Genomic DNA, 20,854 nt, shown 5'->3' with positions numbered 1-20,854 from the left:
TAAACCACCATACAAAAGCCGCGCTCATAACCATATGGTGTCTGCGGTAGTGTTTTATGTTCAGGTTGGGTTGGCATCATATATGATTCACATGGTAGCGAATATACCGTCTCGATTCCGGAGCATCCTGCTAGGATGGATAAGGTACAAGCGCGAGGGGATGATAGAAGAAAGAAAAAGAGGTTTCATGATACGGGGAGTTGTTTGGTTTGACAGTGATCCTCAAATTATATCGCCGTTGATTTCGTACGATTACTGAAAGCAGTTACATAGATGAATAGCCACAAATTTACTTTATGAAATATTCTATTTGTTCATAAATAAATAATTTAATTAGCCAAGCAACATAAAGAACACCCGGCACTTTGGCCCACTTTTTTCGGGCAATTTGAGCATTGAATAATACATGAAATGAAAGCTTATTATTAGAGGAGAGTTGTCAATGTTGTGCCACTTAAAATATTTTGCATTATATAATATTTTTTATTTGGCACCAATTTGTACGCAAATTAATATTGAGCTTTTTAATTTTTTCATGTTTGAGACACTTACTATTAGATGTTTCATCTTTTTATAACATAATGTAAAAAGTACGATTTAAGCAATCTTCTAAATCATACCTATCGGTTTCCAAAACGACACCTCCTTTAAAAGTTGTAAATTTGCGAATGGAAATAAAATAAATATAGATAAGAAAAGAAATCACTTACCAGCGTATCTACTTCCTGGAAAAACATGAGAAACTGGGAATATTCAGGGATTTCTTTTGTATTTGGAAAAATCAGGGAAATCTCATGGAATTTCATTGAGATTCAGGAAATTTTTTCGAAAATTCTTTTTTTGATAATTTTACTTTTCATCTTGTAAACAGTCAGTCGTGTATGTGAAACTGGCATCTCACTTCGTGGAAACTCATTAATTGTTGATAGTTTTGGCTTTATTTTAATAAAGTATTTTTCTAGAGTTTTTGCTAAAATTAAACAATAATAGTTCTGAGTATTAAACAAAAAAATGGCTCGAGACAAACTGAGATGTCAAATTTACTACGTCTTGCTTTGCTTGTTGACGATTTGTTTAGCATTTCTTATAAGATTTTAAGTGCTGGAAAATTCTACGATAGTTTTACAAAAAGTTCTCTGTGTAAAAATTATTAGAATATTAATTAAACAATTAAATCATTCGAGATATCGGACATACTGAGACACTCGTGTCTCCGCTCGTCTATAATAAATTAATTATGCACATGTACAGAAGGCGTCATTAATGCTTTTATAAATGAATTTATGCATATCAATACATTTATATATTTGTATATACATATATGGAAAATGTTCCAATATGTACATAAATTTATGTGTAAAGGCATTAATGATCTTTTTTGTACAAAATGTAAAAATGTTAAATTATATATTTGTTCTATTATAGATTAACGATTATTTGTTTGTACATAAAAATATTTGAATAATTGCAATATTCCTTCATAAAACAATACTCGTATATAATATCTGTCTATATTATTGAATAAAAATATCGCGCGTCATTTCTTGTATATATGTTAATATATTCCACGATTACAAATATTATATATTCAATTTTTATTATATTTTCTCCGTGTAGAGAAAAATTATTATATTATTTTGTCGCGAAGTAAAGAATACGGAAAATAAACACATGTGGCACGAAGCGTATTACGGGGAAAAACATCTTATATTATATTAAATATTTATATTAATAAATAGAATAAATAGAATATTATATTAGATAATTATATAAATTAGATCGCCCGAGATACTGGACGTAAATGAGATTCGTGTTATAATGACGTTTTGATATCTAATAAATATTCTAACCATTTTTTACGCATATCTAGAACTTTATTCAAAAAGTATAAATGATTGCGGAACGACATAAAAAAATAACACAAAATCTCATTTAAAATCTATAGAACATTCGATCACGAAATATGATCAGCGCCTCATCTCACAATCAATATTTGTATGTTTGGTGTCTCGGTCAATCCAATTTGCTTAATAAATATATTGTAATAATTTTTACGGATAGAAATCTCTGGAAATTACACATAGACCCTCTCTAGAAATTAAAATGATTATAGACTGACATGAAATCTCATTTAAAGTCGATAGAACTATCAAAATACGATAAATATCTCGATATTTATATATTATTTGGCGTTTTAGGCGATCTATTTTGTAATTTGTTTAATAAATATTCTAATAATTTTTATATATATAACTCTCTCCCCCTCCTCTCTCTCTCTCTCTCTCTTCCTCTCTCTCTCTCTCTCTCTCTCTCTCTCTCTCTCTCTCTCTCTCTCTCCCCCTCTCTCTCTAAAAGTTAAAAGTAATTGCAGAATAACACGAAGTCTCATTAATAGAATTATCGAAATATGATTAGCGTTTAATTTGACAATTTAATTTGTTTAATTAATATTTTAATCATTTTTACACATATATATAGAACTTTTTGTATAACTATTGTGAAATTCTTAAACGCTTAAAATCTGGCAAGAAATGTTTAAAAAATTGTCGGCAGATAAAGTGAGACAACGTGAACTTGACGTCTCAGTTTGTCCCGTATAAATACACACACACGCATATATATATATATATATATATATGATATGATATGTATGTATGCATGTATATATGTATATGTATATATATATATATATATATATATATATATATTTATTTATATATTTAATGCCTTAACATATGATAACATTGAATATGAAGTACATACTCTTTATAACTTTTAATGATAAGAAAATAAAAATTGTACTTAAATGAAAAATTATCTTATGAAAGTTATTCAATTTTAGTACATTTATTATAAATCTAGCATTGAAACTTGAGAGGCTCCGCGTTCTTCCTTCGCATGATTGAAAAACATTAGAAAATACATGTAATAAAAAAATTTATTTTAGAGAAACTTGTATTAAAAAGTTTTGAAAATATTCTTTTCACTTAGAATTTTAAACAAAAATACGTGGAAAATTAGGGAATTTTTTTATAAGATTGGACACCCCGATTTACTAATATATATTTAAATAAAATACCAAAATTTGGCATATGCTATGATAATACACATAATCTAAACAAAATTATAATAAAGACCAAAAAACAGAGCCAAACAACTGATGTAAGAGCGAGCGAATCTATATTCACTATTCAAATGTAAAATTCATTACATTGCCAAGCATTTTGACTTTATTTTAGGATTCTCCTTAGTAGCGTACAAATATTAAACTTTTAAATAAAATATAAATATATCGAGACTAAATTAGAATAATCATATCAATCTTGCGTTAATGAAATTAAATTTAAAATTATAAAACAAAGAAGTTCAATAAAATAAATACATATCTTGAGATCGTGAATAAAACGGTGATCAAGAAAAATAAATTTAGAAGGTAAACAATATTATAACAGGAAATGAAAATTAATTAATTCTTTTTATTTTAATTTTATTAATGCAAGCTTGATATGGTTATTTTAGTTTATTTTCGATATTATATTTTATGTATATTTTATGTTATGGTTTAATTATAGTACGTCACTGAGGAGGATCTTAAGCAATCGAAACGTTTGGCAATGTAATAAATTTCAAATTTGAATATTGAATATAAATTTGCTCGTCCGTACAGTTGTTTGATTCTGTTTTTTAGCTTTTATTAAAATTTTGTTTATATTAATACATATTTATATATATTAAGAACAAATAACGAGAAATATCCAACATATAATAATTAAGAAATACACATATTTATGTTAATATTAATTCATCTATTATTAAATTACATTTTATCAATAACAAATAAGGAAAAAAGTATTAACATAAAATAATAATTATTAAATAACATATTTATAAGTAACAATAGTAAATTTTTACTTTTTTGATACAAAATTTTCTTAAAGTATATTAGTACAATTTAAGAATCCTTGTGGTGGGTACGATTTAGGAAACATGATCGATTTATTTATTATTATGATTTAACCTTTACAATAAATGTAATATATACAAAAGATAAATATAAAATATTCTACAATAAATCTTTTAACAAAATATAACGATCAAATAAAGCTGCATTATTAAATTATCAGCTAAAATAAGTTGGTCACAAGTTACATCAATTGTACCTAATTTTTTTAAATGTTTCCAGCACACATAAAATGTAATTAAACAATTTTTTCTCTATATTTCTCATTATTTATTTATTTCATATTTTTACTGTTTTATTGTAACTCATTAATTATAAAGAAATTGACGAGATAGAAGACCAGTACGATATTGGCAATTCTCCCCTATTTGTTTCTGTCAAAACAGCATTTGGGACTAATAATAGATTATTGCAAATAGCAAAAGTTATAGATAAAATGTAGCTATTGGAAATAGCAAAAGTAGGAAGTAATTAATAAAAAAACTACAAGTCGTGCGCGCAAACATCGGAACACAGATACACATATGTACTTGTCTCTTTATGAAAGATTATAATAAATTTTTATAAAAAGTAGATTTTTTAATGTAGAATGAATTATGGATAATTATAAAATCTGTCTCGTATATGACTGGGACGTATTGTTGAATAGCTCAAGTAAAAACTTGACAGTTTCAATTTATATGCGCGCAATCACTCGACGTCGTGTGTCATATATCAACGATCTAATAATGTAGCGATTGCTTAAGATAATTTATTTACGAGATCATTTAACACATATCATTTGTCACGTTTGTGCGCAAGAGAATATATTTTAAGAATGCATCAGTTGTTGCCACATGTTTCTGAAATAACATATTGTATTTTTCAATATTCAATTCAAACGATATCCATTTTTGAATTAATCGACGACAATAAAAAAATCTGTGAGCGCATGTAGACATTTTTCCGATGCGGTAAAAAGTTAAGCGGTTATTCTTTTATTTTTTAGACATTTTCTCGGAATAGGGCCGCCAAGTATCCCAACACGGTCAGGCAGGTATTTATTGATTCAATGATAGAAGCGCGTCTATAGTTACGTTGTATGATGTAACTCTAGAATAGAGTAACCGGGGTTATTGGCACTAGGGATAAGGGTAAAAGGAATAGGAGGGTTGTGTCGGCTTTCCGACTCTGCGTCGACATCAGAACGGAACGAAAACTCCAATGACATATATTGTACGCAGACTAAGAGTTTGTATATTTTTACTATGATACGGACGAGGCTGTAAAAACGTGGCTTAAGATTCAAAAAGATAGTTTCTTTTACAGAGGTAAGGGAGAGTATATGTTGTATATATTCTTCTCATATTATATCTCTCATCTTACAGTGATATTTTATTGAGAAAAAAAAGTATTGAGATAAATCAAATATCTTTTCAGTGTTAATCAAATCAATTTTTGTCCTCAACTTACTGATAAAATACTGGCTCTATCATAGGTACATGTATACGTCTTTGATTTACAAATTGATACACGTGTAAAATGATGAAATGCGTTAATTGATTGAATAGAGACTATGCGAGAAGTTTTGTTTCAAAATTTTGTCAAGTTCGAGCAGAAAATAATTGAAACGAGTAACACGATAACATGTCCTCGTGTATTTTTATGATTTTATCGTGTTACGTAATTTGCGCGCACAGTATCGCACACATATGTAATAAATCGTTAAACAAATCGCTCGGATGGATTCTATTTTAGCAGCTGTTCTATACGCACGCGTTAAATCGTACTCATCGCACGTTCATTTGTATCATATTGAGACGGAAGCAGCGAGAACGAAATAATCTTGGCCATTAGAAACGTTTGATAGGCAAGTGACACATATATTTTTCATGCTGTGTATCATAGCGAGCGTTATAAACTCGCTCTTCCGTTTAATTCAGACATTTGTGCTTATTAATAAAAAACCGATTACGTCATTATTGTTTTATAATTTCGCGATTTATTATAAATGCCGACTTTTTTTTACATTACGTAAGAGTTATAGTCTGTCGTGCGAACGTATAATGAAAACTATATACTATAGTAGTATATATAAATTATTCGCAGATATTACTTCGTGGATTGTACGTAAAATTTATATGAAGACAATTTGTTGTCGTTTGCTGGAAACATAAACGCCGAATAGTCGAAAGTTCGTAGATCAAATATCGTCATATAAACAAACAAATTCCTTCGAGCAAAGATTTTTGTTACCAAACAATAATATGTTTATAATCAGTTGAGTCGTGAAAGGCAAACAGTAAAAATGTTCTCAGACAATGTGCAGAGAATAATGTAGATGAAAAACACTGTATTCTAATATTATTTATGTACTTGACTTGTGTGCACTAAGTGTGTACGAGGCATTATTCTACGTCAAGTAAGTATTAAACGATTAATTATATCTATAATTATAAAGCTTATAACTTGGATATTGAGCACAACGAGAATGTGCGCTTTATAATAGTAATGTGTGTAACCAAGCTTTATTTATATATATATATATATATATATATATATATATATATATATATATATATAAGTCGATATCGCAATCGATTCATATGTTACAACAAAACAATACATACACATTATGCAGATCATTGACGTCGAATACAATGTTTCCCAAGTGCTTATTAATCGTGTTTATTTTACATTGTACGTATAATTCTCTATTGCATAATTCATCGCAATAAACTGCTAATAAATATTTAAAGACAAAAACAAAATATTTAATGTCCAGTCATACCTCCAAATTATTACGGAATGAAGAGAGTTAATGGCAAAAAAAGAAGTAAATATATATTTTCTTCACTTTTTATTTCTCTCTTCTTTTCTAAATAATATTATAACTCACAAGCTTATTTGCTTCTTTTTTGACATTTTCTAATGCTGATTGAATAAGGAGAACTGTCGGTGAAATAGAAAGAGCTTGTGATATGTTTGTGTCGTCGAGGGGAAATCAAATTTGCCTCTTTAATTTCGTTCTCTAAGCATCCGTAACTCTTGGTACTAAATTGACTTCGACGTGCCCTATCTGTCAATAAATCTCCGAATTCGCGATTCTTTGGCCAGCGTTGTGGTTAGATTAAAGCAAGTTTATCTCCGCAGTATCATGATGTATCAATATCAATAGTGGATTGAAACTGACGTAATTTAGATGAACCTAGATTTTGAGATTTTGTCACAAATTCTATCACGATTCTATCTTGCTCACTTTTACAACGTGGAAAAATAATCAGTGAGATTTCATTTCTCTTAAAGGAAATTTCATAATTTTATCTATATTTATAAGTCATAAATACCTACGCAATGACCTTAAAAATGTCAAATTACGCAATTCAATTACGCGCATTGTTTGTTTCAACGATCAAAGAGTGAAAATATCAAAGGGGTTAAGAGCCACACAATATCTCTTGTGTTCTCTTATCCCTTTTCACTCTTCCAATCAATTTGAATCAATGTATGTGATGAAAATAATATTCAGGTAAATCAAGTTTAATCGACTCTAACGTGCGTAGGTAGATATGTAGTTATTTCGCGGAAATAAACATATATATATATATGGAGTTATAAATAGCTTTAAATATCTATTGCGTACGCATCAAAAGATATATAATTTAAATAGGACATACGTTAGTCATATATCAATAATATATCAATAATATATTTTATTTAAACAGATTTAATTTCAGTGAAACAGAAAGATATATTGAATAAAGAAAACTATTATAAATTTATTATTGAATCAGTGAATAATCACTAGTTTCGTAGTTATCGTGCGGAATATTATGACACGTATGATAAACGCACAGCGACCTGCCATCAAAACAAATTCACGCTACTTAGCCACGTAAGTGGGAGATCGTGATAAAGGATATTGATGATCGTGAGTTGTCGCGAGATGGAAGAGAGACAGGGAGGGAAGGTAAGGGGGCCAGGAGGAGAAGGAGAAGACTGGTAAAACGAGGAGTATGAAGGGATACTACGTCAGGGTAGGTCGCTCGATATTGACCACCCTATACACCTACGTACTTTTCTTGCTTTTGCTCTTTTTTTTATTCTTGTTACTCCCACGTTCCATTTCCTGCTTTCTACGAATATTACGATGTTAATTTCGATATTTTTTTACCTAAATTATTTTTATACAATTACAGATGCGAAATGATATAAATATGTATCAAAAATTGTATGTACATATTAATATACTAATTAAAATGACATAATATTTACATTTCTGTTATTTTTTTCTATTTCAGGTAAGTACTTGCAATACTAGAACACTTGATGTATTGTTAACTCCTGATGGTCAATATGTGTGTGTAACGTAAGTAAATAATGAATACAATAATTTATTATTATATCCTCATATACATGTTGCGTTATTCACGAATTTAATAATTGTACTTATAAAATATTAATACTCTATATATATTGATTAGAAATTTTTAATATTTTATAAATATTGATTTTGATATAATTTTTGTGACACATATACAATGGCATTGAACACGATGAAGCGAATTGATTGCTTATAGCATGCGCGCGTTTCATATTTTATGCAATCGTATAAATAGCATTTATACGATTGCAATTATTCGAAAGATAGATTTAAAAAAATGATTATAATTATAATGATAATAATTCACTATTTAAACAGTACAAAAATTTGTATATGAAGATACGTAGAAAGATCAATTACTTATTTGTATTAAATAAATATTTTTTTAAGCAACTATATATTTAGTTTTCACATACGAGAGGAAATGTTAATCAATTTGATTAACTAATCAGACATATATTGCCTAATTACCTAAGTATATTAATCTAATTTATTCGATATTATATGTATAGTTAGTCGCTTATATATAATATAGAAAGTTGTTTTTAATTTTGACATTGTCTGATTTCACTGAGAATAATTAGCATTTCTCTGATATGTTTGTCATAATTCGACCGCAACGTTATGCAACATCGATTAAAAATCGCGAAACGGCGCGGGTCTTTTCGTGCGTAAAGAGTAGAAAGGTGACGAGCGATAATTGTATAGCACGCGAAAAATCTAGCAATTGAGAACCACTGTCAAGTAGAAGGCAGCTGAACGGACAAAGAGCGAACGGTTATTGCAGGACGACAGTGCAGACTCGATGCCGACGCTCTGGCAAACCCCCTCCCCCTCTCTTCCTTTTGTCTCCTCGTTTCTCTACCATACTGTGTATCCCTTGTATCTAAACCTACTAGAAACTACCTGTACCTATCTATCTACGTACTACCTAGCTTTTCGTGACACCAAGCTCCACCTGATAATTAAGTTGATAAAACTGTTCTAAAATTCTTACATTCGGTGTTTTTTTTGAAATCCACGAATCTCGCTTTTAGCTTTCTAACTTAACATTTTTAACTAATTTTTTCCGTTTGATTTCAATCCGTTATAAGACTGCATCTCAGGATATACACAGTATCACGCTTGCCTTAGACACAGTCATATTACATATATATATATTTATTTATTTATCTCCCACGTCTCTCTTTATAGAAAAGAAATTCTTTAGTGACTAATTAGGAAATGTATGAAATTTTTAGTTTTACTATCATAAATAGTGATTGATTATATACTTTAATCGTTAACTTTATATTACATGGAAAATTAAATGTAAACAAATGCTTTCCATGGAGAATTATGCTGTAGATTTTCTTTTTTCGAACTGTTAATTTTAAAAAGGAAAACAATATTCTTGATAGAAATATAGTTCGAGAATTAGAATTATGCACTCTGACACAGAACTTCTTTGTAATACCTTAAACCAATCCCTTTAACATTGACAGGAAATGTACATACTAAACATCTCAAGCCTAAGGTTCCCAAGGTCTAGTCTTTAAAAAATAAGAAAGTATTAAAGAAGTCTGCTTATTGGTCTTTCTAAAGAATAGACTGTACGTATTAGAATTTTACAATGCATTGTGGGAGATTTCAAGATATTTCACATCTAGAGGTTAAAAGAACAAGCTTAGTATTTTATATTATAGTTTCTGTAGCACAAAGTATGTATATATACAAGTCTGTTCAAAATTTTCTTCAAAGTTATAATCTGTTTATCATCACAAGATAATGGATTATTTTAAAAACTAAAATTGAAAAAAGATTTACTTTAATGACATTAAAAACACTCTGCGACTATTTTTTTAAGTTATTTAAAAAGAAAAAATTAAATAAATTTTTTATTCGAAAACAAACAAAATATATCTCTTATTTAAAAAATAATTAACATAAATTTGTACTAAATAGATATTTTCAAAATTTCCAAATTATCTTTCTTTTAATTATTTATTTATTTTGTTTTGGTAATTATTTTCATCATTCGTATCTAAAAATATTAACGTATAAAATTATTCATAAATAATAATATATTTTATTTTTTTTAATATTTTGCTATACATTCTGATATATATATATAATATAAAATATTTATTATTAATATGAAATACTTTATTATAGCTAAACGATATCTTTAAAACAGCACATCTCTCTTTCTTTCTGTTTATTTCTACCTCTGTCTTTTTCTGACAATAGAAGGCCTGAATAAGTTTCATTTTTGAATAAGGTTCAGTCTCGAAAGGAAAGCTTTCATAAACACATGGTGAAACGGAAAAAAATTTGGTAGAAGTGTGACCAGTGAGCGAATAAAATTGATTAAAGAAGTGATTATAAATATTTATGTTCGCGTAATTAGTAGTAAAAGTCTAAAATGATCGGATATGTGACATTTTTTAATGATAATTTACGATCGATGGTGTAACATTTTCATGACTTATAATCATGTAAATCGTGATTATCCTATAACTTTTTTTTAATAAAGTGAAAATTCGTGACTGTTTAATAAGGGTAGAATACAAGTTTTAATTATTCGTACAAGATCATATGCGATCAAAATTATTTTTACTCTCCGCCGTTACTACTAGAATCGAGTCTCTGTATTCCTCTTTCTCGTACGAAGAGACGGAAAACTATGAAGACAAAAAAGGTAATTTTTACTCGTTTTTATAATTAATGGATTAGTATATCTAGTATAATGGAGTACATTCATTACATTTACTATAAACTAATTCAGGGAATAAAAACAAAAATAAAAACTGATTGTAAATTTTACATTATATGATTGATTAATTGTTCGCAGATAAAAGTTTAAAATATATTTTTTTGAAGAAACTTTTTGTAAAAGATATGAAAGTAAAATATCACAAATTTGAAGGTTTACAACCTAAAAAATCTTATTTGGTTAGACATGTGGTCTCAGCGCACATGTTATTTTTTTAACTTGTGATTTTTTTTTTAAATCTCTTGAATTTGTACTTGCACCTTATTTTAGAGTTTCCTACCGGATTTATATTTCAATACCGGAAAATATTTTTGTGCTTTTTAGGCCTTAGCCATAATTTAATGACCATTTAATAACCATTTAATGATTACTATTTCATGTGTAAGAAAATTTTAATATAGGTATCTGGTAATTCCAATAAATAATACATTACTCGTACAATTGTTTTCATTAGAGATTGTCTTAAAACTAATTTTAAATATTGTGGAACATTTTCTATCATTTTATTGGATCAGTCAGTGATTAAAGAGCAAACAATTCTTTCAAGTTACTACATGATATCGAAATTAAATGAATGAATCTCCAACTAATATAATGTCGTAATTCATTGCGTTCGATTTTTACAAGAGTCCCGACACGCGTGCGATAATCAAAAGTGTGCATTCTAGTGTGACGCAGAGATTCTAGGAATCCTCTCTTGGTTATGATTTAATGCGTCTGAGTTTATGTGCGTTTACTGTTGAATGTTGCAGAATAGCAATAGGTATTTTACTGCTAATAACTGCCAGTGTTTTAGTTAAGTAACTTGGACTGCCTTTGGGGCATTCTATTCATAAAAGTTTTCTCCATCAGTGTTTCTCGGCATAATTCTCGGTTCTTCGACGCATTTTATTTACGAAACAAAGTATCGAATTGTAAAAGTGTCTTAACATTTTCCGAAATATACTGATACCTCCCGAAACATATTGAAACTTTTTTATTTTTGTTAACGGAAAATCGAGTCAATTCAAATTAATCCAAAAGTTATCCAGTCAACAATACTTGAGAATGTGTAGAACTATTCGAAGTATTGATTCTTTGTTTTTATAACTATACTAATACTAATACTAATATTACAATTAAATACTAATAAAACATGTTTTGATATTTGTATTAAATATTTTTATCATTGATAATTTCTAATATAAAAATTAAATTAGAAAATTATTAATGTAATAAATTTATAATAAATTTTGAATAAATTAATTGTAATAAATTTTTATAATAAATTTTGCTAATTTTAAAATTTTGATTAAGTAATTATTGACAGAAGGTAGTATCGAGAGAATAGTAGCGACTTCATAATAAATTTAAGTATCCCTATTCCAACATGCGTTGAACGATTATGGATAAAAAAGCGAGAAAGAAACGGGCGTGGAAGAAAGGATACGGATATTTACGATGAACACAAAAACCACAAAACTGATCGGTGGGGGAGGAGAAGTATCAACGGATGTTTAATTTGAGCCTGTCTCGAACACGTAGCCGTATCTTCATCGATCGACCGTCACCTTGAATTAAGCGTCTCGAAAAGACTGGCTATTCAATCGCGAAAAAGAAAAAAACAGGTATGAACAAATAAAGAGAAGAAGAAAAAAAACACAAATCTTTATGGGGCATATGATAGTGAATTATGATAGCATAAAATGTAAAATTCCACACGGATCTGGTTGTATTCATCTTATTTTGTTCTTACTTTGTTAAATATTTGAAATAATTATCATTTCAAGCAATTTTTTTTTTTTTGAAATTTAGATATTTAGTACAATAAATATATTTTGGAGAACTTTCAAAAATTCTAATAATAATTCACTCGTAATACTCGAAGCGATCAAATCAACAAGAATTGACATTTTCTTTTCGAGTTAAAAAAATATGTTTTAGATGAATTATTTTTTATTTACCTTGGCATTTTCTCGAAAATTTTAAATAATTTTTTTTTCGAATTTTATAAAAAAATATTAAGATTTAAATCCCGATTGAACTAAATAGATTATTACCAATTTTGGTAGAACAAAAATATGATATTTTCTGATATAAAATTATTTAGTGTGCAATCTGTCATTAAATTTTCCAAGGTATAAGATGAGCAGCTTGTATACATGGTATGTGACACACGTGAGTTAAAACATAGTTTTTTTTTTAATCAATTTTCTCGAGAATAGAAATGTCGAATCTCTATTATACGACAGGTTCGTTATAATCGCGTAAATGCGTGAATGCATAATGAATGTAGATATTCTCGGGTAATGATAAAGAGAACTATTGGATTAAGGAAAGATTTGCGATAGCTTTTTTTTTGTATAAGAAGGAGGAAGGGACCAGAAAAAAGAAGCGTGTGCCACCACGTGTGAAATACCTTCGAAGCGAAGAAACTCGACTTTTTCGCCAATTATCGTGACAGTGACACACTTCGGGCAAACGAGTTTTCCAGGCTATTTTAATCGAGAGGGAACGTACGCCGCGTGGCTTCGTTTAATCGGTTCCCCACTTGTTTCTCTTTGCGATCGTCGAGCGCGCGTGCGATGCATCGTGATTTCTTACTAGCATCTGAACGTATCGTCGCACTCGCGTGTATCAGTGATCGAAAGACAGATAGAATTTTATTACGATGCTCAAAAATACTTCACAAATTTCAGTGATAAAGTTTTAGATATAATTAAAAGGGTGAGTTCTACTTTTTCTTTTTTAATTTTTATTGATTTCAAATTCTCATTGATTCCTTTCATGTTGCATTTTTCAATTTTCGCCTTTGATCTCTTTTTTATCATTCACGAAGAATCGAATCGATGTTCGTTGTTTTAATATCATAGCTATGATACTTATGTCTCGGTTTTTCTTGCTTAACTCCTACTGTTGTTAACACAATTAGATTGAACGACAGATTAGGGATTGTAAGACGAGCAATTAACTTAAATTATCTTAAATTATATTGATTGAATTACACGAGACCGATCGGGCGAATCGCGGGGTTTAATTGCGCGTGTCATGTCCCAAAGTCAAAGGTTCGCTTCTGAAACGAGCGTGTCGAATCCGTTTCTGCTCTGTAATGGCAACTATAATTCGACGACGCGTTCGACGCACCGATTACGCGTCGATACGCGACAGCGTAGCGACCGCAGGCTTATCACAGCCGTCGCGCCGTCGTGACGCATGTATGTATCGCGCTCGACGTTGCGGCATTAATTAGCCGATCGGAGCGAAGACAACTGGCCGGCAAGGTCGCACTCGCTCGCCGGTGCTCTGGACCCTCTTCGACGACAGCTGACAGCCGACGTACGCGATCCGGGTAGTACACACCTCTCGGTATTAATCGCACTACAAACGTTTCCTGTCCGCAGCGGTGCTCAAATCGCGGTGATGCGACATGTCATTAAGCACATTTAATCTCGGAAAATACGGACTTTGCGTGCGCAAGTAAAGAAGAAGAATGTCAAACGCGGTTTGCATCGCTCGGGACTGTTTGCTGAGTAAGACAGGACCCATTTCACTCTCTTCCTTACGTTTCCATCTTGATCGGCGTTTTAAGTCATATTTGATTTTTATCGTTCATAATAATAAACAGTTTTGCCGTTTTGGTAACAAAAGTGGCATCGTTGATTTATCACGTGTCAATGAAAAGAGTTTTTTTTTTTTTTTTTTTTTTTTTTTACGTTCTATATGTCTAAAAGATACAATGAAGATAGAGCCCTTCAACGGAACATGGTGATAATGAATATAAAGTTACAGTATATATCAATTTTATATATTTTTTGGAATGGTATAAATTTTGTTAAACTTATTTAATGGCTAGATTTTTTCTCATTATGAGAAGAATTCTCGATTATTTATGAAAAGTCGCCTAGAAATTAAACTCGACAAAGACGAAGATTAGAAACTGACATTTTCTACTCTACGGAGTGTGTAACAGGTAATTAACTCTCGCACAAAGTGTTTGTGAGGAGGGAAATCCAAGACATGATAGGGAAGAAGCGAGAAAAAGACAGATAGAGAGCGCGTGGAGGGAGAAAGAAAGAGACGGAAAGATAGAGAGAACGTTATTAAGTGAATTACACGTTGGGCAAGACCTAACATCGCATCCTATCGTAAGCGAGCTCGCGCATCTCGATGGCTGCGCGTGTATGCGCGTAACGCGAAACCACCATTATCCTTAAAAAGGGATTCTTCCGTTTGAAAAGCCTGCGAAAGAGAGCAGTAACGTTCGCATTTCACTGCCAAAGGATCTGAAGATTACCCACCGCTGGCTGAACGAATTCATGATACGAATTTTTTTACTAATTAGGAAAATCAATATGCTCTCGAAAAAAAAGCGTTATTTTTATTGCATTTTATTTTTATATTTATGTGGTGTTGAGTCGAATTTTTGTATTATAATTTTATTTTTTTATCCATTATAAGGTGAAATGCTGAATTGATAAGCTAGTAATGATTCATCGTATACTTGTTTACAAAAAAGGCGATTAGACATTCGAAGAAAAATATTCATGTAATAAAACAGATCATCACGGATGAATGATTTTGCGTCTGCTAATTAACTCATTGTTTTGGTTAAAGTGTTACAATCTTTGCAAGTGATAGTATAGAATTAATAATGAAAGTAATTCTCGTTAATGCACCAGTTTGAAATTCTACCAGCGAAAACCAGGTCGAGGAGATTCTAAAAGTTTCAAACCTGTTATGCAATTCACGTATTAAAATATCAAATATGTTTTATTCATATCGCTTGCCAGGTTGCGATCGAAATCATATAAAAAATATATATTGGAATATATAGAAGAAAAATTCACTTATCGAATATACTGTACTTCTTATTTATTATTCTTATATCGAATATACTATAGTTTTAAAATTTATTCACATGTGCTTATACGGATTTTTAAAATTTTTATTTTTTATCCATTTTTATTTTAACTCTTATTATTAAAAAAATTTTTTTTAATGAAAATAAAATTAGAGAATGTTAGATTTACCTCTATACATAAATTAATTAATTATTATTTTCAATATAAATCAAGACTAATAATAAGAATAATCGTGTCGCTGTTTACAACAATCGAGGAGAAAACTAGACACTTGTAACGAAACGAAAAATTTTCAACAATCGTATTCGATATGATGGTGCTTTGAACCGTGTATTCCTTCTTCTATTTGAGAGACACGCAGGATTTGCGTCTACGAGCGAAGGGAAGCGATGCGTAGTGCGTTCGAGATAGAGGGGACAAACCGATGCAAGGGATGAGAGTTGGCAGGCCGAGACCGAGAGAAAAAGATACGAAACAGCTGTGCCGGTTCTATGGAGACAAGTCTACCGACCTATACGGACACACCGTGTAATACCGTGCCGGAGTTATGTACCCTTCCTAAACAGGGGCGCTCATCCCGCACTTTGAATGAGTCGTTACTCATCACTGATACGTTGCCAACTTGACAGAATAAAAAAGTTGTACGTATTTCGCGGCGATTACATTCTATCATAAATACAGAACTCATGAAAAAAAATTAAAGTATGCATGTGTGTATATGTGTGTGTTTGATGAAATACTATATACAAGACTTACGTAAAACATGCACTCCTCGATATATAAATGTTTTTTTTAATTTTTTTTTTTTTTTTTCCGATTAAATATTTTAATATTTGTGATTCAGAGAAAGTACGCGACTTTGGCAAGTGTGCCTTTCTCTCTTCTCTTCTCTTCTCTCTCTCTCTCTCTCTCTCTCGTTTTATTTATCCATCAGTATATTTCTGAAATAGAACTAGTATACTTTCCCATAATGTAGAGAAAATTATCTACATACACGCTATCGCGTGAAGTCACGAACGATGGATTCCTGTTTTTTTTTTTTTTTTTTTTTTTTATCAAAGTGCTACTAACTTTTAAAGTATCTCGGCGCATCATCGTCGTTCAATTTCTTTAAAGTTTCGTTCGCGACGGGGCAACGGTGACCATTACTGTTCTAATATTAGTCCGTGAATAATACCCTAGTTTAGCCGCCTGTACGAACAGTACTATAAAGGAGTACGAAGGGAGAGAGGGAAGGAACAACGGGAGTCTTTTTACGCCATACAAGTTCGTTGCTCTCTATTTTGGGAACGATAATACAGAGGATAAGCATCAAACCTTGCTTAGCGTAGACATGTTGTACATGTGTTTTCATGATAATCGTATGATTTTGTAATAGTTGCGGAAAGCGTCGTTTTCTCGTAAGAAGTAGAATTAGAACGTATATTAATAATCGTTTACCGTTAGCTAGACGAACGATCGCGGAAATGGAGCGAAACCCGCTTGTTAGTTAATTTATCAAAGATTTCTCTAAATTCACTCATACAGCGTAAACTGCTTTCTGCTTTGTTAAAATCTTGCATTTTCGATAAACCTAATTGGAATCGTATTACATTCCAAGATATGCGGTCTCAAATTTTAACGTTAATTTAAACGTTTCGAGAGAAAAGTGAAGAACAAAAATTTATTTTAAAATTAATATGTAATATTAAAGACTTAGTGAAAATATAAAACGAATTGCATCGCTTGCCGCTTAATTGTGCATTAATCTCGTGCGGTTAATCGGAGGGTGTAAATTACAATGTTTCGTAAATATTTAGTTACCTAGGCCATGTTACGGCCCTTGAGATTAAGATGCGTAAAGGAAGAATTTTATGAACGATCGCAACGAATATACGAGATAAATATAATATAAATAAATCGCTGTGATATAAATACGATCCTCTTGTCGTAGCCTTTTCTCCTGGCCGTGGTACCGTCTCTTATCGGGTGTGGCCGATAACTAGGATCCGTAGCGTTCCTCTCGATCTTCTCTCTCGGTGGCATTAACCTTGCCAATCCTCGTCGCTCTACGTTGCCGAGTTAACACTAGCAGGTACTCGCCGCGATAATGGCTGAAGCTCCTCGCGACCGTTAGGTATGGCGAACCGGGTAGGATATATGCGATCAGTGTAGGTAGGTACTATGCTACTCGCAAGGGAACATTCGCATTTCCCGAGTTTCTGCAATTTCGACAAACTTTGAATATATTGTAGATACAGTGTATAAAGCCTACATTATTAACAATACAAGTTAAAACTGCCTAGGTACTGTAAATAATTTTTTGAAAGAAGAGAATTTCTTTGAAATTTGAAAGTAGATTTTAATTTCCGAAAGTACATGGACCTGAAAAACTTTTACTAAAAACACTTAACTAAAAAATATGCGTTTAGCATAAAGGTAATACAAATTGTTATTTGTTTCGAATATATATTTTTTTATAAAATATATATTTTAGATATATTAGTATTTAGATATATTATTAATTATACATAGAATAATTCAAGATAAATTTATTTATCGATTTTTTTATATATGCTTTTATGCTATTAAAAATTTCTTTGTTATAATCAAGCGTATAAAATTTGAAAATTTACGATTGATTCCAAAGAAATGTTATTTATCTATTTTAAATACTTTCGACATTATAAAATGTTTCTGATTAGAAAATCAAAGATGTGTGCATGAAATTAACCTTTTCTCTCTCTCTCTCTCTCTCTCTCTCTCTCTCTCTCTCTCTCTCTCTCTCTCTCTCTCTCTCTATTTCTATCTTTCTTTTGCAGATTTGTTTTTGTTTTGGTGATAAAACATACAAAAATATAAATATATACCTTCTAGTTATTTGTGTCTGCTCTTCTCTAACTATTCTATTCGAAATATGAGAAATATGAGAAAAAAAATTGTCAACGTTTTAATCAGTGGTCAGTGCCGGATAAGTTTGCATCGACTCATTGCCGTAGGAGAAGATGTTACGGAGAAGAGCGCGCCGCAGGTTGTTGATCCTTTCTTCTCACTCCTCGCGTTCGTCCTTCTCTTCGTCATCTCGTTCTCGCTTCCACAGGGATCGTGTTTTCTCCTCTCTGCTCCCATAACGCATCCGCGTGGTTCGCGGCTTTACAAGATTATTACTCACGAATGACAGGTAAAAGGCGCGATCTGGTGCGAGCATCGAGACCCAGAGTGGGTGCGGTGACCTTCCGATTGTATGTATGTATACGCGAAGATGATTTTATTTTGCAATCGCCAGAGCGTCTCTTTCTGTGCGCGCAATCGTCATAATTTTGCTTTTGTTATCGATGTGATAATCATGTTAAATGGTCATGATATTTTTATATTTAAAAATATCATGACTATTATATTTAAAAAATTGTATATAAATTTCCTTCGAAATAATGTAAGATATGATGCGAAATCAAAAAAAATATTTACTTTTGATCTAGTTAATATCAAATACTTACATCAATATTTACTTGGATAATGTTAGGATCTGCGAGAGAAAGATAGAGATAGATAGAGAGAGAGAGACAGAAAGAGAGAGAGAAGACTCATTTCATGTACATATCTTTGATTTTCTGATCAGAAATATTTTATAATGTCGAAAGTATTTAGAATAGAGAAATAACATTTCTTTTGGAATCAATCGTAAATTTAAAAAAATTTATACGCTTATAACGAAAAAAATCTTTACTAACATCAAAGTGCGGATATTATCCACGAATCATATAAGCATGTATAAATTCAGTATTACGATCAGAAATTATTTTAATATTGGAATATAATCTAGGGACATGTTGTGCCATTCCGTAGCAATAATTATTTTCGCATTCGTCGTAATCGATCCACGAATATCATTCTCAGAATCGTCGGTAAAATCACGACGACCGGTCGAAGCGCCAAGGTCGTGGACTTGGAAGGTTGAAGCGAAACTGGAAGGTGAGGAAACTCGGAGCGAATAGCGCGAGAGAAGGAACAACTCGAGGAAAAAAAAGAGAAAGAGAAGCTGAGAATATATCTCTCTCGTTCAGAATAGATGATAATTGCATCTTGCATTCGCTCGTCCTATAAGACCGATCTCCAATGATTTAACGAATATGACGGCCGTGCGTATTCTCATCTCTCGCGAGATTCCTTCGTCTCGGACCGGCGAATGTCGGGTCTCTCGGGTTAATCGTCCACTGTGTAATGCTAATGGCACAGGCTCGGTCAATAAGGACCAGTCGATAAATCCGACTGCATCACATCCGCATCAGCAAATTCCGCGATTCCTCATTTTTTTAATCCCCCTCCACGACAACATCGAAACTCGTGCCCATAATTTCGATAACTATTTACTTAACCGTGCGGAATATTAGTTAAATATACATTTCATAACATGCATTCACGTTCTTGCGTTTATCTCAATTTCGTCGCGCTTTTTCAATTGCCATCTAATAAAACAAACAAATGACTCATATTATGCATTACGCGAGCAATTATGCGTTCTTCCAGAACTTTCCGCAGTTATCTATAATTATAAATTGTGCTTTAAATTCTACGTATATATTCGATGTTGTTTAATAATCTCGGATTCTAGATTGTGTCTCTAAAGTAGGTTTTGTAATGAATGATAAAGCATCGCAGCTTTACGCAATGATATCGCGTTGCTCCCATTATTAATGCATTTTGCGAGTGTTAAATGAGAATAGGCGACTCTTATCGATGAGTAATACGATGCGAGTTTCGATGAGGCGATGGGAAGGGAGTGGGACGGGGACGGATTACCCGCGTAAGCGATTACTGTAACAAAGCTATGCACGATAATGTTCAGAGAGACAAATAATACAATGGCGAAGGAAAGTTACTGCGGATAATCATATGGTTCACGCGAGAAAAGGAATTTCTATGTCGTCTTGATATCTAATTTTAGTAAGATACGT

General features: G+C 31.2%; 1 protein-coding gene across 10 annotated transcripts in view; it reads left to right on the top strand.

Moving 5' to 3' along the window:
• Mam (uncharacterized) overlaps positions 1 to 20,854 on the top strand; it is a 164,603-nt gene that overhangs the window by 17,401 nt on the left and 126,348 nt on the right. For 2 of the 10 annotated variants that reach the window (XM_072896305.1, XM_072896278.1), the window contains exons 1-2: positions 4,184 to 6,362; positions 8,242 to 8,309. The exons of 3 other annotated variants lie outside the window; for them this stretch is intronic. Coding sequence is in view for 3 of the 7 variants with exons in the window: in XM_072896258.1 (XP_072752359.1) it covers positions 18,817 to 18,930 (114 nt within the window). In the remaining 4 variants the exon portion in view is untranslated. Of the gene's footprint in view, positions 1 to 4,183; positions 6,363 to 8,241; positions 8,310 to 18,694; positions 18,931 to 18,950; positions 19,146 to 20,854 lie in introns of those variants that run through there. 5 more of the 10 variants (XM_072896311.1, XM_072896288.1, XM_072896258.1 and 2 more) reach the window with 3 other exon arrangements.

The sequence above is a fragment of the Anoplolepis gracilipes genome, chromosome 1, assembly GCF_047496725.1.
Source record: "Anoplolepis gracilipes chromosome 1, ASM4749672v1, whole genome shotgun sequence".
NCBI classification, from domain to species: domain Eukaryota; kingdom Metazoa; phylum Arthropoda; class Insecta; order Hymenoptera; family Formicidae; genus Anoplolepis; species Anoplolepis gracilipes.
Note: the sequence above shows the minus strand (reverse complement) of the source record. Positions and strands in the feature narration are given on the sequence as shown.